This window comes from Anser brachyrhynchus, assembly GCF_964034855.1.
Source record: "Anser brachyrhynchus genome assembly, chromosome: 2".
NCBI lineage: Eukaryota > Metazoa > Chordata > Aves > Anseriformes > Anatidae > Anser > Anser brachyrhynchus.
The window spans coordinates 7711232-7733293 of record NC_137695.1 but is presented as its reverse complement, the minus strand read 5'-3'; the positions used below and the strand labels follow the sequence as shown (position 1 = coordinate 7733293).

Below are 22062 nucleotides of genomic sequence, written 5' to 3'. Positions count from 1 at the left end.
CAATGTGCTGAGTTATCTTGCACCTAGGTGTTCTTTCCTCCTTGCACTTTGGGGGATTTCTCTTAACGTACCTGAGAAAAGAAGGCCTTCCTGTCCTCACCAGTCAGGTGGGGAAGAATTACCCTCTTCAAACAATAAACATTTTAAATGCTGTGTTTCCTGTTGAATTATGGTGACGTTAAAACAAAAACAACAAATCAAGAACTTACAGTTGGGAATTGCACAATTAGGTTCTTCAGTTCCCGGTTCCCCCACCACCTCCTTGCACGTGGGCCAGACCTGAAGTGGGACAGAAGCAGGCATGGAAAGAGGATGCAAAATAAAGCCTTGTACAGGAATCTGCAAATGAGCCTCGCATTTATTAATCATTCATGGTTCCTTCATTCCCAGAAACTTCAAAGTAGGAAGCCATAGCCAAGTCTGATGGAAGTTCATTAAGTGCAGTGAAAAGCAGTTAGGGCATTAGGCCCGGTGCTTCAGGAACGTCTCCGAGGTGGTGATAAGGATATCCCCGGCACCTTTCCCATGCCGGTAGGGGACTCCCACATCCTAGGAGCTTGACTCAGGAAGTTTGTTACCTCTGTTCTTCCTGAATTTTCTGTCAGAAAGCTTGGAATCCAGTCCAGTTCTGGGCTCCCCGGTACAAAAAAAGACGGGGATCTCCTGGAAGGAGTCCAGCAGGTCACAAAGACGTTACGGGGCCTGGAGCAGCTCCCCTGTGAGGAAGGGCTGAGAGACCTGGGTCTGTTCAGCCTTGAGAAAAGAAGACTGAGGGGGGATCTTATCAATGTTTACAAATACCTGAAGTGTGGGAGACAGAGGGATTTGGCCAACCTCTTTTCAGTGGTCTGTGGGATCAGGACAAGGGGCAGTGGCCACAAAATGGAGGACAGGAAGTTCCGCACCAACATGCGAAAGAACTTCTTCACGGCGAGGGTGACGGAGCCCTGGGACAGGCTGCCCAGGGAGGTTGTGGAGTCTCCTTCTCTGGAGATACTCAAGGCCCATCTGGATGTCTACCTGGGCAACCTGCTCTAGGGAACCTGCTTTGGCAGGGGGTTGGACCTGATGACCTCTGGAGGTCCCTTCCAATGCCTACAATTCTGTGATTCTGTGAGCACCACGTTTTCACTCTTCCAACGGCATATTGAGACACAGTTTGGTTACTACGGGGACAGCAGTCGAGATGTTGTTCATCTCATTTAGTGTAATTCGGGTCCCTTCTTTTCCAGGGAAGCAAGCAGCAGGGGTAAGCACCATGAGGCTGTAAGCTCACGTAGTTGGCACATGCAGTGGAACAAGCTGCGTCTCCTTGCACAATCCAGAGCTCTTGAGAGTGACTTGGTGGGCACAGACTTTGCCCTTCTACTGTAATGGATGTCCATTAACGTGTAGTGAGATGAAATAAATTATTTTTGCTTACTTAAAAGTTTTTGCAGGCACAAAACACAGCAAAGTTCCTTTCTTGGAGTTTAACTAGGTTAATTAAAGTTGACGTGGTGAATCAGAGGAAGGCCACGGTTTCTGGTGGTCTTCCTTGAGCACTTCATGCGTGGCTGTCCCAGGCTGTGTTGGGTCTTCTTGAGTACTTTGTGTGTCCCAGGCTGTGTTACGGGTTTTGTTTTGAGATTGAGAATCTTCCTGTCCTGTAGGTGTCCATGAGTTGTACACAACTAGTGGCGCACCCTCCAAGACACACAACAGCTCTCCTCTGATCCCTAATAAAAAGGAGTTTGTGCTCTTAATCAAGTCTGTGCTTAGAAATTTTGGGGTTGCTTACACAAAATTATTCTTTAGATCCAACCTGCTTTGGAAACTAACTACAGATTGTTCTGAAGGGCTCTGTTGGACATTGCCTTTTTCCTAGTCCAGGAATGACTGTAGGGATTGTTCAGATGGGCCAAAAACGAAGGATACTTTGGTCTGTAGGTGTTGTTGTTCTAGATATATCTATATTGTTGAGTGTTGCAAGGAATGTGTTCCTGGTAGGGCATTTATTTAGTATAAAGTGTTTGTCCAGCATCTTTTTTTTAAGGACAGGTTGGTGGACTGATTTTGAAGTGAGCCATTTGGCCTTGTGACAGGTAGTCGTTCTTGGATGTTTCAGATGTCCAAAACCATTTCAGATGTATGGTACTCAGTAGCGTGACTGAAATAAGTAAAGCATTTCCAGCTTCCACCAGCTCAAATACCTGGCACACCCAGTCAGGAACAGGAATTTCTTATACTTTTTTCCCAATTTTGTGGTTCTCTTAAATATTTTTGGATGCATTCATCAAGGGTTTTAAACATTATACAGTGTCTCCCTAAATGAGTTCACTTGAGGTTAAAGAATAATTTTATTTAAATCTTTTTGTATCAAACGAGAAAGATTTCCCCTTCTCGATCTGCTCTGGTGGGTGTATTTCAGTATTACAGACCAAGAAAGGCTGTCCTCGAGTTGAAGTCTTTTGTCCTAAGGATTTTCCTCTTTTATTGTTCTTGTAAGATTATATTTTGTAGCAGCTTTTTTGCGTGCCCACCTATGTCACAGATTCTTCTAGTCATCCAATTCTCCACTTGAATCATTTGTCTTTTGCAATATTTGTTTGCCTTGCGAAACGTATATTAATCGTTTTTCAAAGTGTCTTAAGCTGGATGTGCCAAAGAGCATCAGTCGGAGACCTGTAATTGTTCTTGCTTAGGTTTCGAAATGAAGGTATAGAGGAGTGCAGATATACCATGTTTTATTGCTCTCCAGCCTTGACCAGCTCCTTGGTGCCTCTGTGTGCCGGTACGCCCAGAGCGACGCCCTGCAGTGCTCTCCTGACAAACGCCTGACTCACTCGGTGCAAAGGACAGGACCAAACGGGAGCAGAATTGAAGTTGCACACACAGTGACCACTTGTTTCGTGTTTCTGCTCAGAAACAAATTTTCTAGACAAACAGAAGCTTTGTCAGCTGTGGATGTATATATTTCTGTCTAACAACTAAGCTAAATTAAAGGGATCTGCAAGAACTGCTTATATTCCAACAGTTCAGTATGGACATGAAGCTGGCGTAAATCATTTCCTTCCTTCTTTCACCACCCCAGCCTTGTGCTGGCAAAGAGTTAGTGTAATCAGGAATGAGCTAGAGCAGGGAGTTGATCAGAGTTAAAGCTAATCTGGGAGGAAAAAAAGGTGTGTTATAACCCCAGTTAGTGTGGTCATCCTGATACATGGTCTGGGATGAAAATGCAGGCGCAGAATAGGTGAGGGGAGAAGGAGAGCGCTGCTTTTGGCAGCCCTTCTGCATGATGCTTGCTGGAAATGCATGTAAAACTGCAGCCTTGTATGAAAAGGCTGTTTTTGAGCAAAACCCTCCCCATCCCATTCCTCATTGCTTATTGAACATCTTCAATTCACGATTGTGTGCTACAGTATGTAAATACTTCACAAACATTCAGTTCCATGTTTTAGGTGTGAAAGATAATGTTTTCTTACTTTACTTTTGTCGTGTCTGATGACAATTACGTGGGTTAATCTACCTATAAATAAAATAGATGTTGGCATCACCTGCTTACAGGTCTGGTTTTAACAGTCAAATTAAATAATTATTCATATTGTTTTTTAAACAGAAGTCAAAGAGCAGTCTGCAGAAGAAGATGCCCAAGCAGAAGTGGACAGCACCAAGCAGCTAACACCAGTCCTTCAGCGCTCAGTGTCTGAGGAGTCTGCAAGCTCCACCGCCTCTGTTGGTGTCGAAGCGAAAACCAGGTGAGTAAGCGAGGAGATGGGTGCTGGGGCAGGGCTAGGAGTTGAGTAACGGGGCACAGAGTGCTTGGAACACAGGCTCAGGACACGCTACTGGTGCTTTGAAGTATTAGTAACGGCAGCCTGTGCTGGCAGCTCTTGTGTTTGAGACTGATGGCTTAATGAGTGTAGAGGGAGATCAAGGTGAAAAGCATGTTTCTTGAGTGTTGTCCTCAGATTACACTTGTAAACCCTCGGATTACAGCATATTAACTGTTTAAATTAAAACAGATATAAGTGATAGGAGATAAAATGTGATTACTGAAGTGTTCCTGCAGAGAAAAGGGTGTATAAGCAAATCCATATACAATTGTTTCTTAAGTTTCAGTTTGTATTCCTATGTTTTCAGGAAGAAAAAAAAAATCTCTTGCAATTTCTACTATGTTTTTTCCTTATTTAAGAATTCATAATAAAGAAAATAACATTACTGTTTTTTTTCCAACTTGTTTTCAGTATAAATTGCCTCAAAATCAGTGAAAGTATTAATTACGTGTAATTACATTATTTGGGGAAAATTAAAACACGCTGCCTGTGATCGCTGTTGAAACGGTATCACAGAATTCTAGCAGAGCTTCTGTGATGAAGCCCTGCTAACAGCTTTTAACCCAGTAGCAGTTCTCTTTGGCTGCAGAGCTTGCTGTTACCAGTCTGTTAGCAGTTACCAGACACTTACAGGTGTAATTAAATTTTGACAGACGTGGAGAGAATAATGTAGTCATTTTACGTCCTCCTAATCAGACACAGAGCACGTTTCCCATGCGCAAAAGTTTACTTCGTTTACTTTCTGCATGTATCATTTTCATATTTTACCTGCTCACAGACTTGTTAGCTCCAATAGACACTTCCCTCCTTACAGAGAGTTCTGGTTAAATAGGTCTTGTGTGTATACCTGAAAGAAATACACAAAAAATCTGATTTTAATGGAATTTTCCTAAGCTAATACTAAACTGCAGTAAATATGTAGAGCAGCTGTTACTGAGCAGTTGTTTTGGTTCTTTATTTGGTCCTGTTTTGGATTATTTGCAAAAGTTGCTTTTCACGTTGTTTCATCCGCTCTCTGTTCTTCTCAAGGTTACTTTCTGGCTCTTATTGTGGATAGTGGATTACAGCACTTTCCCTAGCCATAAACTTTTTCTTTAAAACTGGACAACAGTCAGCCAGAAAAAAAAAAACCTGCATTTTTATTTATTTTTTTCAAAAACCAGCCCTTATTTGCACTCAGTATGTTTGTTCTGCCAACTGGCAGTGCTGAGTTCGATTAGTCAATACTGAAAGGATAGTATGGGTCCATTGCTTTGGCTGATCAAAGCACTGAAAAGCTAAGTACTATTAATTTATAATTAAAATAGCAACGATCATACCCTGTCTCTAACGTTTTTGAAAGAAATGAATTAAAAAGATGTGGAATAGTTAATTGGGAGAGGGAGGTTTCTCTCATCCCAGTTGGTTCCAGATTTGGATGCAGAAATCATCTGTGTCCTCGTGATAATGGAAAAAATGTAACGCCAGGTTTTATTGGCACCATGTCTTGAAACGCAACAGAAGAATGCCTCTTCTGATCTGGGACGTCTTGATCAGTCGTCGGTATCATTGTCTGTGATGTGTTGACACAGGCACCGTGCCTCGCAGGGGTGGAAGGGCTGGATTCCGAGTGCCTTGACTCTGTTTGCTTAGGAGAAAGCACAACATGTCAAATAACACACAATGGCCACTTCTGGTTCTCTTGTGTAAGGGTGGGAGGAAATGTATGAAGATTAAGGGCAAAATAAAACCCCATAAAGGCTTGGGACCTGTAACTTGGGGAAGCAGCACTGAAGCTGACTTCCAGCTTAGTCATATTCATCAGCTTCATCTTTTCTTGTATAAGTTTTTCTGTTTCATTTTATAGTGTAAGTAACTTAATCCAAGAGAAATGAATATATATCTGTATAGAAATAAATTTAGGTGTGCGAGAGGTATGGCAGTATATTGTAACAGTGCAGAAATTGGCCAGAACACAGAAGAGAACCAAAGCCCCTACCAGCGGTAGATGCAGGTGTAGGTAGAGCTACTTTTGCATCACTTTTTTCAGTAAATAGAATCGAGTATAAGACAATTCCGGGTTTCTACCTATGGCAGTAAAGATAAAGAAAGGAGTTAGAGAAGCATAGGACATGGGGAATAAAAGGAATTTTAAAAAATTAAGTGATTTGCTATTGAAAAATAGTGATCTTGGCATAGTAGGGATGCATCAGCACTAGGATGGGGACTGAGCCAAAGCTTGGCGAGCGTGGTATTTTTCTCCTGACCTCTCCTGAGACTAACTGAGAACATTCAAGAGAAAGGTGATGGAGGTGTAGCCAGGTTTGGAGCCTCGCAGTGCGTAGTACAGAGCGGGGTGTCCAAGAGAGCCATTAACTGCGAAGAGGATCGCAGGCTGGGAATTTAGTAACAGATTGAGGATTAGTGCTCTGAAAGCAACGTGCTAAAACCTTAGAATAAACATCACCTCAGCCGTACCGGGGTATGGCAGGCTGAAAGGGGATGAGAGGTGTGTGTGCGCGCTGCGGAGCAATGAGTGAATTATTGACCACACGTGGGGAGGGGCAACAACGTCAAGCAAAGATAAACTATCGAGCCCGGCAGTGGTCAAAGTAACGCTGCCAGCGCTTATATATCAGGAGTGGCAGGGGGTTTGGAGCCTTTTCCTTTGGTCGTTCCCTTTCTTTTTTCTTTTTCTAAGCCCTGTGAGAAGCTTCTGTCAGCCCAGGACTTATGGTGGAGTGGAATCCAGACCCTTCGAAAGGAGCCCGCTCCTGGAGTTTGTGCTGCTGGCAGGGAGCAGGGGCAGTGCAGCCCACGACATGGGCACCTGGCCAGGAACCAGCTGCAGAGCCCACATCCACCTTCCTCCTCTGCTTCCCACATCGCCAGCCTCAAGCATTAAAAGCTAACAAGAATGGCCTAGGAACACAATTTCCTAGGAGAACAAAACACCTTTTGGTTCATTTTATTTTCTGTCTGCTTTCTGAGACTGTAAAGGGCATTAATTGCGCATTTTCAGTCCTTTTGCTGAAATCACGAAGACAGATCATCCTTAAAAAAATCAACAAGTGGAACGGAGATTTTCACAGAGCTTTTTTGCTGAGAGTCTCTCTTGTGAGACTGTCACTAAAACTACACAAAAGCTGGCGACACACCTTCCTGGTCTTCTGCTTCACTTTGTAATTGGGCAAAGCACGTCATTTTCATTCCTGCAAATTACACTATTCCCCCTATTTTGTTGAAGATTTTAAGATCAAATTTGGAGTCTGGAGGTAGAGGGATGGGGTTCTTTCTTCCGTTGAAAAGAAGTTGGTGAACATCCGTTGGTTGTGTGAACAAAGAAAATATCTGGTGAAAAAAACAGTAATGAGCTTATTTATCTTCGTTCCTTATCTTTTTCTTTTTCTGTCCTTTTTTCTTTAATCTCCAAGGGAAGATCATTACAAAATTTGCAACACTCAAGTGGAAAAAGAAATTGTGGAGCGGCATAGAGTTTAGATAATCTAGGAAGAATCATTGCAGTGATGGAAAGAGAAGCTAGATCTTAAGGCAGGAGGGAGATAGGTAGAATATTTAATATAAAGTACGTTTAAAAATTGTTAAATTTGTGAAGTCAAGCACGTATTTTAGGGGATACCAGAATTAAGATTAATTTTGAAACTCTAATCACTTCCTTTCCTGCACATGTGTGCAGGAAACTACAGTTTGTAGTTTTACATAAATGCTTTTCTGTAAGAATTCTGTGTGCAGAGCGGACCGTATGCGTGGAACAGGGCACCTGAAGTCATTGCATGGCTTTACCTTTAGGCTTTCAGATCTAGATCCATGTAAGCATTTACAGTTTCTCTGAAATCAGTGATGGAGTTTTACATCTGCAAAGTACAGGCATCATCCTTTCATGTTACATCGTCCCCCTAAAAAAATAGGTTATTTAATAGTAGCAAAATCATAGTTTGTCGTTGTATCAATGACCAGCCAACCACAGAGTGAAATCACGAAGACGGCCCAATTTGAATATTGTCGGTAGCTGTAGGCTAAGACAGCAGACTGAAAAATTAGAAAAATTAAGAAGTATTTCCTGTTTGTCCATCCTGTCGGTCTCGTGCATTGACTGCGGAAATGAATTTTATGACTGATGGTTGTTAAAGCAGTTCTGGCCTTTGGAAGTCCCCTAGCTAGCTCCTTTCCTAAGGCAGGTAACTGCAGCCGTCATTCTGGTCAGAAGTTTATGTAAATTGCTCTTAAATCTTCTGCCAGTACTAACGGGCATGGTTTAGTGGGTGGTACTGGTGGTAAGGGGATGGTTGGACCAGATGATCTTGGAGGGCTTTTCCAGCCTTTATGGTTCTCTGAATTGGCTTTCTGGCCTTAATGTTTTTAATGCTTTCTTCTGCTGGTGGGACTCGACATTCATAGCCATGCCTTTGAGTTGCACATTCCTTTGCTACTTGGATAAGTCTGCTACGTAGAGATGGTCCAACCACTGAAACCCTGTTTAGAAATGCCTTGTGTGAGCCTGTTCTCCAGGTTTATGGTGTCCTGCTCCCAGTCACTGCCCGCCTGTCACGGATGAAGGTTTTGAGGCACTTTGTCTGTCCCTGCCATCCTACCAAGTCTGCCTCTCTCCACCTGGTTCTGCCCCGTTGCTTATGTGCAGCTGTCCTGTCCTGCTGCTTGCGGGCTGCGAGCCTAGCCCTGGCAGGTCAGATCCGTTCACTGCTCGGACAGATTTTCCTCCCTCTGAGAGATGGCAGCCAGACAGAAGCATCCCATGAGCTGGGTTTCGTGGCTGGCAGTCTGTCAGACCACGCTGAAGCTCTGACAGCACTACGTGTTAGGCAGCAGCTCACGCAGACCCAGGCACAGAAGTGGATGGGACGCCTGCTTTGTCAGAGGGTTTCACCACTGTGTTTCAGTCAGGAATGATGGTAGGAGCTGGGCATCTTCACTTCTGTTACAGTGTTTGGTGAATGCAGCGTCTTCTCTTATTTCTTCCAAATACCACCTTGTATGGTTTTTCCCCTCCAGCCTTCTTTGTCAGTCCCTTGCCTTTTTTCATATATTTTTCAGTCATATTGTTGACTCTTCATTGTTTTCCCACTCTCTTTATATTCCTAATCCTAGTTCCTGCTCATCAGATTTCTAATCCTAGTTTATGGCTGGTCAGTTGTATTTTTTTCTTTCTTGGTTCTTTGACAGATCTGCATTTTCCTTACCCCCAGCTCTGTGACATGACATTTCTTCTCACCTCTTCCTCCATTTTCTTGTTCATTCTCCTTGTAAACAGAGGCTGTGTTCTCTTCCTGCTCCCTTTGGCTTTCTGTATGATCTGTGTTATTCCCTACAGCCAGTTGTCCTGTTGTTCCCCATCACCTTCTGTTTCCCCTGCACCGTAAGCCTTCAGTCTCGCTCTGCCCATTCACTCATCACGCCTCCCTTCACTTCCAGTTCAGTCCCAAAACGCAGTTTCCTGTTCCCTCCTCCTCTGCTCTGCGTTGCAGCCGAGAGTTTCTTCTCTTCACATCCGTGTTGGCTTTCCTGGAGGCAGACAGACAGCTGACTCAAAAGTACCCGCAATTTAAATGACAGAATCTGGATTCACAGCAGCCGTGAGCTGTCACTGCAGAGATGATCCCTGTGTGAGCGTCTCTAACCTTTGCTGGAAGCGTTCACGGGGAGAGGATGGTGCATCTGGAGCCTGCCTTCACGTAGGCACCGAGACTGGAGCCTGCTTAGTGCTGAGAGAATTTCTGAGCAGGTTTCACATTTTCACGTTCAGAATTTCTTGTAGGTTTGATCTGCAAAGCTCGAGCACACGTGGTCTACTTGGTGAGGTCAGAAACATTTGGAAAAACAAGTTTGGGTTAATTTTGATAGGGTTACAGAAAGCATAACTGCAACTTCAAAAGCAGGTATAGAAAACTTGAAAAGATTTACAGAGCATCAGAAAGGTTGGTCACAGACACGGAGTGGCTTTCCTATGGGGAACAGTTAAGTAAGGTAGGACCCTTCACTCTGAAAGAGGCTGGAGGAGGAGGATAGCAGGCCTACAAAATCATAGGTGCCCTGCGGAGGGTGGCTGTGTATTAGCTGCTCAGTTTGTTTTAATGCAAGAAACAAGGGTTTGTCAAATGAAATTTTGAGGGCTAGATGCAAAATAAAGGGAGGTGATTCTTTGCCCGGCAGGCGGTTGTCTAGACTGACATGGAAATCCGTGCCAAAGGATGTTGTGGAGTGAGGGAAAAAAATTACGTGAAATCAAGAGCAGACCGGGCAAGTTCATGGAAGAGAATCTGAGAATTACTGAATATTTTGGAATAGCACCTGATTCAGGAAGGCTCTGACTTGAAAATACTCGGAGGCATGGAAAGTATCATATGTTTGCCCTGTTCTTTAATACCACCCGTGCTTATCCTATTTCCAACACCGACCATACTGGGCTGGCTGGACCTTTAGCCTGACCCAGCACAATTTTGACTAAAGAGCCCTCTCTGGTGTACTTCACCTTTTCTTTAAGCATGTTTTCAAAGAAAATACATGAGATTTGAATTATGCAGAGCAGCATAGTTTTCCGTTCCCTAATGTGACTGAACGATTTTGATGGAACTTTCTTGGAAAAACAGCCAACTTGGTAGGTGTTCAATTTCAGTGATTTTCAGGCAATGAGACCCTGTAACAAATCCCCTAAGGGTGCCAGAGGCTATGCATTTTTGGCGTGGTCCATACTCACGTGCCAGGAGAGGGAATCTGTCTTGACCAGACAAAACCACTGGGCACTAAGGCACACTGAAGACACAGACCACGTTACTTCTTATCTTTGGGTTTTATCACTCGCAGGTTAAATCACCTCTCAAAATAGCGTAGCTCCTCCTGCATTTATGGTTTGCGAAGTCCTAAATGAGCTTTAAACATTTGTTTAGCCTAACATTGATGCACATTGATGATACATAAAAGCATATTTGTACTTTTTAAATCTTAAAACATCAGGTAAATGTGGTGTTTCGCTGATGGTGTTTGGGAGGTAATGTTTTCTTTCTAATCGGAAGAGTATCATGAAGTAGATTATACGGCTGCAAAACTCCGAATGTGCTGGTGTGAAAAAATTGGAGAGCAGTTACTGTTTAATGTCGTTGAATTGCTTTGTGCAAACTGAGCTTGAAGATTCTTCACCAGAAGTTCTGAAGTTCATATGAACTTGCCCCAACCTCCCTTCTTTTTAAAGAAATTGTACTGTGCAAGTTAAATGCTGCTTTCAAAACCACATCTGTGGAGTAGTGCAGAGTGTCAGCCCACTTGAAAATTTCACGTTGTCCTGCGATTCAGTTTCCTATGGGAAGGAGAGCATCGTGTGTATGACATTTAAATACAGCTCGCATCTGAGAACTTCTGCATCTTTTTCTTTGTAATGTTTTTATTTTGCACTTCTCATACTTCTTTATTCTTAGTCTCATTAATTCAGCAGGGTGATTTGTTGGGTTTGTCATGCTGTATCGATGTGAAGCCATTACCTGCCCTGTCAGGAGATTTCTCCGAAGTTGGCTTTGGCAGTTTTCCTTCAAGTTTCTTCATTATCCAAGGTCAGATATGGACAGGATATTTAGAAGATAAAAAGCTGATGTTCCATACGTCCCTAAAGTTTCTAATAACTTCACCTCTGTGAGTATCTCACATATTAGAACTCACACTGGTGCAGATCACTGGCATTGTTTTAAGTCAGAAATCTTTTTTTTTGGTTAAAGTGTAGTGTGCAGATCTTGATTTGAATTTACATAAATGATACAATGGTGTATCTTCAGTAAGGAGAAAAACAATTCACTCTTTAAATAACACAACATAAAATAAAGATAAAGTTAGTGCATTATTGCAACTTGGCATAGGTAAATAAATAGTAGATCCCCTGTAGTGTTTAATTTAGCTTTTTAGCATATGTGAAAACAACCGACAGGGTTAGCTGAGAGACTCATTCTCAAGGCCAGTTCCCATCAGTCTGCTTTCATAATCTGTACAAACAGTGCTCTGAAGTTGTGTTTTGCTCCCAAGCATTCCATTTCGTTCTGCTGAGCTTACTTGTAATTTCAAATAATACTTGCATAAAACAGTTTTAAAATTCTGTAACAACTTTGCCGATACCACGCAAGGTTTTATGCTTCTGTTCCACCTTTGAAAAACGCCAAAATGTGTGAAAAAAAGACACCCTGAAGACATTTGTAGACCCTTAGGAAAATCATTGCATAATTCCTTTACGAGCAAACTAACCCATAGCAAAAATTGAATGATGCCCTGTTCGTTGTCATCTTATTTTTACATGAAAAACTGTAATTCAGTCATTATTGTAGGAAATGGCAGTAGTGTTCCCCTGTACCACAGTATTTAGTGATAAGGCAATGGTTATAGCTAGTGGATCTTACTGGAATTGCCATGCCTTGTGTTTTCTCAGATACAATTCAATGCCTTTTCCTGCTTAAACAGCAATGATGACCTCTGCTCTTAATAATTAGGCTGTTTGGAAAGGTGGATGCACAATAAATCTTTGGTAATTGATGTTCCCTAGGAGGCTGGGAGGGATTTGAGAAGAGGTAAGAGGAGGGCATCTGTTGAGTTGAATCCACGAGTTTGTGTTTCTTATGCTGTTGACAATTTCTGTTCATCACTGTAGAGTTTTTGGGTTCCCCTGTGCATGTTCCCCACAAAAAGGGGACCTTTAGCACCTCTCTGCAGAACAGGAGGCTGAAGGATTTTCTTTAGTCCACGTCCTTCATCATTCAGTTCTAGAAGTTGTGTGTACCTTGAAGCATTGTACTGACAGATGCGATCAACGCAGGCCACTTGCTTTCTTCCTTGGCATTGAGCTGGATAGGAATCCTGGAAGACAACCACAGAGGTATGGCTGTAGGGAAGGATTGTTGGTGAAGTTATTCCTACGGAAAGGAGGAAGGGAAATGTATTCCCCCAGCTTTGCACAGCCAAGTTACGGATCAGTGGCAGTGCCACACGTCACTGCACGTTGTCCTGAGTTCCACTTGGGGATGAAAAACAGGCAGGAAAGTGAAGGGTCACTGCTGATCCCATCGAGGGTCACGCTGGCTCATAGGGACCAACCATTCCTGCCAGCAGCACAGCAGACACAAGCGTAGATCTGTGAGACGGGGACACCGTGTAAACAAGGCATGTTTACTTAGGCCAGCCTGCACATCTGCTTGTTGGCAAGGAGCCTTGGCTGACACTGGACCCCAGTGCCATTTGCCATCTCAGAAGGATCCAGGAGGGGCTTCTGCTTTCTCTTGGGAGTATAACTGTAGCGGCTCTTGGTGCTCTTCAAGCAGTGGTAAGCCTGGTGGTCAGCTTTCATTCTGTTAACGAAGTTATTGAGACTCAATTTTACCTTAATTCCCTCACTGAATATTTGCAAGCAAGCCAGAAGATGTTTCTCCTTCTCTGGTTCTAATTTAATATTGTGCAACTAGTTGCCCAATATTGCATGTGTTGAAATGAAATGCTTTGAACAGGAAAGTTTGTGTTTTAGGATGAGTCCTAATGACTATATGTCATCGCTTAAGTAGAGGAAATAGTGACTGTTCTTCTCCCTTCCTGCAGGATTAAATGACTCCAGGGCATCTTGTTTTCTTCTGTTGGGATGTGGACCATGGTGGATTGTAGCATCTTAGATTCTTGTCAGAGGGTTGAGTCAGTTCTGCTTGTGGAAGAGACTTGTAGAAGATAATGGCTGCAGCAGGTTGCTGAGTTGGATGCGTTTCTTTTTAGAAAGGGCATCTCTGTTACCTTCTGGGAACATCTGGACCTCCTGTGAAGGTTTGGTAGGAGCAGACATTAGCTTCAGACATTGACCTCGTTGCCTCTTACTGCATCTCCTAAATCCAGTTGCGTGTCTTGTTTTGTTCTGAACTTTTTTTTCTGTGCATCACGTGTTGCATACAAATACATGAAGTCCTTTGGGATGAGGTGAGTTGTCAGCACCTACTGGCAACAAACCAGCTGTGGAATTTTAAATTTTATATACATAAAGTAGCATTTGTTCTAGGAAAATTTAGGAATTGGGTTGAAATTAATGATTTCAAATTTTCTTTTGGAGCACCATACGTATATCTTGAATGCGGTGAGCTTATTCTTTCTTTTTTCCCTTACTAGCTTCTAAAAAGATATGTGACACATCATCTCTTGCTTGTTATCCCATTTTGAATTAGCCTGTTCTGAAAATATGCTAATTATGATAACAGATCTAGGGTTTGATCTTAAGAGTTGCCAATATCTCAATTTCATTATCTTCACCATGAGAGCTCTTCTTGCACCGCAGATTTAGCTCCTCTAATTGCATATTGACATATGGAAAGTCGATTCGCAAGTACTTTCTGCTATCCTCAGATGATACGAATAAAAAACTCTTACCTTCTGCCCATGCAGACATAACTTAAAATATTTACTGAGCACTTAAACCTAAAAGGCTTACATGGTGGAAGTGGCCACTCCGTACCGCGCGACAAACCAGCGATGTGATGTGTTGGGAAGCGGAGGAATACGGCTTTCCTGCTGAGCTTCTCCAGCGTCGGGGTGCTGGCTCGGCTTGTTTCCAGGTGTTCGGGGGCCAGATGCATTTGCAGCTTCTCTGCGTGCTCTCTTCACCCTCCCTTGAAAGTGTGACAACTCATTTTTTTCCCCCTTTTATAATCCCTCCCCTCTTGGCTGCGGTCTGACAGTGTTCTGCTTCTCCTCTCCTCGACTCCTGCGTCTGCCTGTTTGCGAGCCTTCAGCGAAGGATTCCCCAGCCCCTTCCCTGCTGGGTGTGCGAGCTCTTGCTTCACCCGTGGTCCTCAGTTTTGCTGGAGCAGCAGCAGCAGCAGCACAAACCATCTGATGCCTGACAGCATCACAGCTGTCCACACCGCTCTGAGGAGTAGCTGTGAAGCTCCCGGCTCTTGCTGTTTCGCTTCCCTCCTCCTGCAGAAAGCTCCTGCTGGAAGTCGCGATGCAGGAGCTGCAGTCTCCAGAAATAGCTGCTTTACCCCCGCGTGCCTTTTGAAGCTACTACTGCTTTAAAAGATGGTTTATTATTTCAGTTATTGTTTCATGTTTCCCTTTTATAAATCGTAACGTTAGCACGTTTGCTGCGACTTCACTTTAAGGAGCTTTGTTTCTTTACTCATAATTATCCTCAAGTCTTTTAGTGAGTAGCAATTGTCTGTCCTAACAGGATGTGTGAATAATTATTTATTCCACTGTGGATAATCTTGTGTTTGTAACTAGCGTAATTTATATGCCATTGTGCTGCCTGTTTAAATCTCTTAAGTCTCCTCACAAGTCTCTCTAGTCTCAGCTAGCCTAAATAGCTTTGCTTGCCCGCCTTACAAACTCTGCCTGCGAGGTCAGATCAGGTTTTGCTGCTGGCCTGGTGGGTTACACGCGCTGACATAGACAGCAGCATTCATTTGGTGCTGGGCCACAGGGAAAGCTAGCTTGTAAGGCAGATCTATCTCCCATTTCGCTGTAACTATGCGTTTTTCCTCAGTCTCATGCTGTGTTTATCCTCGTTTTCTTCACATCGCTTTACCTTCGAGTATCTTTTTCTAAAGATTTCTGGAAAGCGGCAGGGATTTACCATCGGTTCCTGGGATATGCGCTCAGGCAGGATCCGTGAGGGACGTGGGACCTAGGCCAGAAACGCGGAGGTGAACATTTTCTATCGGTACTATGGCAGGGTATTAATTTGAGTACCAGGAACGGCACCTATTTTACCTGCCCACCAACCTGCATGACCCCAAGGAGTGTCATGAGACAAGGAGTTTTCCCCTGGGGAAAGTGCAGTCCTACCTGTCAGTGAAAGGAAGCGGCCTCCTTTCGGGCTGAGTACTCTTGACATGCTGCTCCCTGCATTAGGCGTTATCTGGTATTACCAGCGCTGTAATAGCAGCACAGTTCAAAGGTATTTTATGTACCTCACTTTTAATTGCTTTCATCTTTCTTTTCTCTAGTGTTGCTCTGTGGTGCAGGCAAAAGACCTGTCACAGAGTGTGCTGAATCAAATCTGAGGTGGCTTTGCTGGTTTTCGGGGTCTTCTGTTCCAAGCTGGAGCTTCTCTTTTTTTGCTTTCTTCTTCTGTCGCTGCTCAGACCTCACCTGGCTGAAAAGCACGGGTACTCCGTATTTTCTTTCCAGAATTTACTGGGAAATGTATGCAGGAGTTTAGCCTTAAGATTTCCCCTTCTTCCCACGTTACCTCCCTCCACCCACCCACCCAGCACAGACCAAAACCCAAACATGCCACCTTGCAGATGCGCTTAAATCTATTTAAACGGGATCCAGTCAAAACGAGGCCTCTAGCCAAGTGCCTGATTTCCCTCAGGCATCTTTCTGGGGTCTTAGGGGCGGGAATATGAAGAAAACAGAATTGCTCATTTAAGCATAAAAATGTGTTAAATGGCCTTCCTTTAAACGAATGCAAACTGCATTAGTTGCAGAAGTTCACATTTTAAGTTTGTGGATATGTTTATTACAGAAATATTTTTCAGTAGCTTCCATATGATGTGACACAAGGAGTGCTGTCAGAGCTGTCATTTCAGTGCTGTTGCTATGTTCTGCATGCTAAAACATAATTGCAAATGGTACAGGGATGGCGTAACGGTCACAGTTCTGTAAATACAAATTTCCTCTAGTCAAACTTGGAGTTACTGTATTGTTTTTCAGTGTGAAAGAGGGTAGTTGGATCTGTGTACATCATATGCTCTGCTGTGTGGGACTGCAGTCATTGCTGTGATTTTCCCATTTCTGTTTTTCTCTGTCTGAATAAACCTTTTGGTGTATAGGATATGTGCACTGTGCTGTTACACATGGTAGCAATGTGCTTATAGAAAGTATATGTGTAGCACACGCACTGTGTACAGAAGGCTTTGCCTTTTCCATGATGGCAGAGCTGAGGTCTTACAGCGGGTGCGGGATGTTAATCAAGTTGTTCCTCCTATTCTTTTCCTTTTTTGCACTGTTTTCTTCTGCCTTTTAGCTACTGTGTGTCTGGAGATAGTGGTGGACCTGTCACGTGCTAAGAATTTTTGAACAAAAAGATGATCTTTTTATTAAGCACTTGGATATTTCCTGTTTATTTATTTATATGAATCATGCACTTCTGTAAATTCAAAGGTTCTTTAGCATAAGTGTAAATAGGCTGGAAGTAGTTTGCCTTCCTGAATGTTGGGTTCTGATACCTGACAGCACTTGTGAGCTGTTGTTGCTTTTCTGTGAAGGGTTAAATTGGCGTGGAAGTTGATCTGGGATGGAATATCTCTGCTGTTTCCCCCCTCCCCAAAAAGCAATAATTATCTTCCCTCCCACAGCGAACAACTCTGCGCCTTTTGTTACTGTGGTGAACGAAGCTCATTAGGACAAGGAGACTTAAAACAATTCAGTCCAACTCCTGGGTATGTTATCCCATGGAAAAACCAGCCTTTAAACAAGAGCGAAGCCAGCGACAGCACCGATGGAGCTTGCGAGAAAACTCCAAGGCAAAACTCAGTGCCGCGCAAACAAAGAGGACAGAAGAAGTAAGTCAGTTTTACAGGATCTATGGTTTTATGGTTTTGATTCCTCTGCAGCTCACAAAGTATGTTTAGAGGTACTTGTACTGTTGCATTTGTGAAAATTTAATGTGGTTCATTAATATAAGTAGGCTTGTTTTGGTTTTTATTTTTTATATTTTTTTTTTTATTTTTTTATTTTGAAAGAATGCAAGCAGTATAGGAAATCCTGTAGGAACTGTAGAATATCCTAAGTTGGAAGGGGCCCACAAAGATCACTAAGTTGAACTCCTGATTTCACACAGAAATGGTTGCCTCTTTTTCACTTCTTAAAGATTGGTTTCTCCTTTTAAGTGAGAATCTTGACTAGAAGACTATAGAAAAGATTATTTAGAAGTTATTGTGAAAGCAGAGATCTACTTGTGAATTCAAAGTATTGGGGTTGGGGGTTGGACCTGATCTCTTCCAACCCCTACAATTCGGTGTGATTCTGTGAAAGTAAATTGAAGACAGTATGCAAAAGGATAGAAGATAATGGATTTCTGAAGTGCCATTTATTTTGTACAATGGAGTAAATAGAAGCCTCTCTCCATCTCTTGGAAGCATTTTCCCCATGTCCTCCAAAACTGGTTCATGCCACTGTGACAGGAGAGTTACATACGCGTAGCATGTTCAGTACCCTTTGGAAGTGGTGTTCATTAGCTTTCCTAAAACAGTGTTGTCAGTCACTGTACTAGCGGTATCCTGTGTCCTGTCAGGTAGGTGCCACCTTTCAGTCTCACAGAATCGCAGCCTGGTGAGGCTGGCAGCACCTCGGGGTCCCTGGGGCCCAGCCCCTGCCCCAGCAGGGCCACCCCGAGCAGGGTGCCCAGGCCCATGGCCAGGCGGCTTTTGGAGCTCTCCGAGGAGGAGACCCCACAGCCTCTGGGCAGCCTGGGGGTCAGGGGAACCTCCTGGGCTCCAGGCAGGGCCCAGTGCCTCCTGTCCTGGCACTGGGCACCACTGAGAATAGCACTGAAATACCACCAGGTATTTATAGATGTTGGTATCTCCCCCTCACCTCCAGCTGAACAGTCCCAGCTCTCAGCTCAGAGGGGAAGTGCTCCACGCCCTGAATTACCAAACTCACTAATTCTGAAAAATGGCAGGAACACAAGCACAACTCCGCAGATAGGTTTTATTACAGATACGGCGACGACGCTTCGGATGTGACTAACCAGACAAGCGGGTTGTTAGGCTGATCCCCCAGCGGGGCCGCGCTGGATGTCGGGGATTGGCTGTGGGCGCGGGGCCGCCGCCAGCCCCGAGGCCCGGCTGAGGGAAGCGCAGGGAAGTGCAGGGAAGGAAGGGAAAAGAAAAGAAGGGAAAGGAAGGGAAGGGAAGGGAGCAGCAGCGGCCCCCCTGCTTTAAGATGGAGCCACGAACGGGGTCCTGCAGCCGCTGGCAGGGCAGCTGCGGCTGTGTGGTGCATGGCTCTTTGCCACCCAGCTTCGCTCCTAGGGGTGCCAGATCTGACAGGAGCACTTTGGTGACGTATTTTCGGCTGGGTGTGCCCAACGGGACTTGTTAAGGTTCAGTACTTGGGCCCGGCTTGCTGGCGGAGGTAGTTTTGTGCTTGGTCAGGCCGACAGCATGCTGCCGTACGACTCTGTCAACATTGTAAAAGTGGGCGTTGGAGGGTGCTGGCGGGGGAAAACAGGTTCTCTTCAGCCTCACAGAGCTACCCCATCCCCTCACACGGTTCCTCGGTGTTTGATATGCACGTCAAATAGTGCCTTAAAAAAACACGAAGTAAAAAAAAAAAAAAAACAGGCTGGGGCGGAGTGTGTTTCACTTCAGGATAAAACTGCAGAGTAAATGAGGATGTTTGCTGACTGGATTGGATCCTGTGAGAAATGCCGTGTCAGTTGGGGTTTAATTGTTTTTTAATTTTTTTTTTTCAGTTTTGGTGTTTTGAGTGGTGGTTGAATGTTGGAACTGGCTCTGCTGAGCGTGGGGGCTGTTCAGGAGGGAGTTTTGTAGACCAGAGCGGGTTAATTCAGTGCTCTGTAAGGGGCATCGCACTGCTGATAGTGCTGGAGCTAACTGTCATGAGTCATTAGAATATCATTTAGTAATTAAAAACTTTTAAGCTCTCTCTGGCAGTACAAGAGGGTTGTTTCTCTCTCTTTTTTTTTTCCCACAAGTTTTTTATTGATTTTTCCCTGTATATTTCTGAATGTTGTTTTTGGAGTAGAGCGCACGTAGTATTTAGGAAGGCAGTGTTATCACAGGTTACAAGTCCGTTGTTTACTGTAGCTCTTGGCACCAGGTCATTTTTAGTGTCCTTTTTTAGTGGTTGTGCGCAGAAGGAGAGAAGTCAGCAGAAAGGTATTTTTATGCTGTCTCAACTCTACAAACTCGGAAGAAACAGTAAATGTACAACTTTGAGTTACTAATGGGGGAGAATAATGAAGTTCAAAGAACGTTAATAGAAAAAAACACACCACCACCCTCTTTCCTGCTAACCAGTGAAGCATTGAATGAGGTCAGATCTCTTGAGTAAGTAAGCTTAATGCAGATCCTCAGATGTCCAAGATAAATTTTTGCCTGCAGGAAATAAAGCAGGAGGAATCACCACTTCCTTCTGTTAGTTGACTAATCTGAGTGTTATTACCTATTTTCTGTTAAGATTAGAATTTGGGGAACAAATTAGTACAGTTAGAAATGAGATACGCCCATGTCAGCACAAGGTAGTAACCTTTATATCACTGGATTTCTGAATCCCCCCGCATTCCTTCCTGCTGTCCCTACCCCTCCCCTTTTTTCTTACTTATCCGCTGCAACCGAGGTTGATGCTCCCCACCTTTAGCACCCTCTTGGCTTCCTTCTACGTCTCGTCTTCCCCAGAGTAACACAGACTGCTCGCTGTTACTTAATTCTCCAATTCTCAGATTTTTGGTCATGTTGATTATATTTTAATATGTTTGGAAAAGTTTGTTTTCCCTGAGTTTTGTATCATTTACAAGTATCTGGCTAATTGAATGAATTATGTGGTCACTTCTGATGTGTTGTTTTTTTCTTCTCCCTGATACAGATCTCGATCGAGTATAGCATCATGTACAAGTGTAAGCACCCAAACTGCTTCCGACGATCAGGTTGTCAAATTCTGGGATGAACTCAGTTTAGTTGGCTTACCAGATGACATTGATGTTCAAGCCTTATTTGAGCCAACAGGTAAGATATGTTGCTCTTCTTCATTGTTTCGCATACACCAGTAGCTGCAGTGGCAATGAGTGAAGTTATTCAGCTGTTCATTTTCTGTGCTCTGGTGTTTGTAAAGTATTTGATTGTGCTTTCTTAGCTTTTACCAATGTTTTGTGATGTTTCTGTACAGTACTGGACAGAATCTTAGCAGGTTGTGGACGATGTTGAAGATTGTTTCCAACCTAAAAGATTCTATGACTATATGAGGAAATAGTTGTAATCTGCTACTGAACTGTTGTTGTTCAGGTAGTAACATCTCAGTATCACAATTGTATTTTGTGGAAAAAAAGAGGAAAGAAATGAGACACAGCTTAATACAATTTTTAAAGTCCCAATCTTGTAGCCTCACCTAACTTCATGCTGCTCTTATGGATTATCTGAAATAATGGAAGGAAAGATTTAAAAGAGCAGGTATTGATAAAACAATAGAGATATAACACACTTGCACACTTCTCTGTAAGAAAACTGTCTGGTTTGTATGCTTTGGTATGCTTTTGTTTTAACGTAGCTTCTCTTTTTATTCAATTATGAATGACTTTTTCAGAAAGCGTCTGTGTCCACATTCTTTTGATGCCAGTAGTCCACTCACATATTTTGACTCAAAAATGGAAATACATTTCTGTTTAAACCTGTGCAGTAATATAAATGTTATTCTTTCATGAGTGTGAAAATTGATTTCAAAGTCTAATTTAAAACAACAACTTTTGTTTTAAATAGTTATACTATAGTGTGTGGGAATGGGGGCGTGATCATATAAATTATTTTGTCATTATTATTGGTAGAGGACTCTTCCCAGGCTATTGCAGAATTTTTGAGGGAGTTTTTTTGTGGCTGAATGATTAAGTTGGCCAACTACAGTATCTAATTTCAGCAGCTAATGTACAGCATTGTTTCAAATCTAGGAAAAAGCTGTCACAGAATTCCTTTGGAAGTATTCATCATTTACACTGTCTTTTCCCATGGCTGAATTAGAACCTTCTTTTTAAGATATATCCATTGATTTCTGCAAATTCTGTTTTTAAGCAGATACTCAGTTACCAATAATGTGTTTGTACTTAAATCTGTATTACGCATCTGTTGCATTGATGCAGTTTTCTTATGTGGTTCTTCTGTTCATGCTATGTTTTTACCTTTTAAAAATTTTATGTAGAACTCTAAAGCGTCATTTGAGCACGTTCTACATAAACATACGAATCTGTGCGTGGTCATTGGCAGACATGTTAAGAGTACATACAGACAAATGTTGTCTGGAGTTAAAATCAAGACCTTCGCGTCTGTCCTGTGCACAAACATTGTGTATATACCCTCTTACTAGGATTTTATGATCAGGCATCTGAAAGCTAGAAACAGATGTACAGAATGTGCTGAAATGAAGTGGAAGATGTTTTACGTATCAAAAGAAATGCAGTATATTTGGAATCTGATAGTAACTGCATTGTGTTTGGTGTATGATAATAGGGGCATTAAATGTTGCAACAAGAAAAATAGGAAGAAAGACT

The 22062-nt window shown here is 43.1% G+C and overlaps 1 protein-coding gene across 10 annotated transcripts in view; it reads left to right on the top strand.

Annotated features, from left to right (window-relative positions):
• Positions 1-22062, top strand: part of KMT2C (lysine methyltransferase 2C) — a 197773-nt gene that overhangs the window by 55506 nt on the left and 120205 nt on the right. For all 10 annotated transcript variants that reach the window (XM_080578524.1, XM_080578523.1, XM_080578526.1 and 7 more), the window contains exons 3-5: positions 3599-3737; positions 17138-17344; positions 20394-20533. In XM_080578524.1, coding sequence (XP_080434650.1) covers positions 3599-3737; positions 17138-17344; positions 20394-20533 — 486 coding nt within the window. The remainder of the gene's footprint in view (positions 1-3598; positions 3738-17137; positions 17345-20393; positions 20534-22062) is intronic.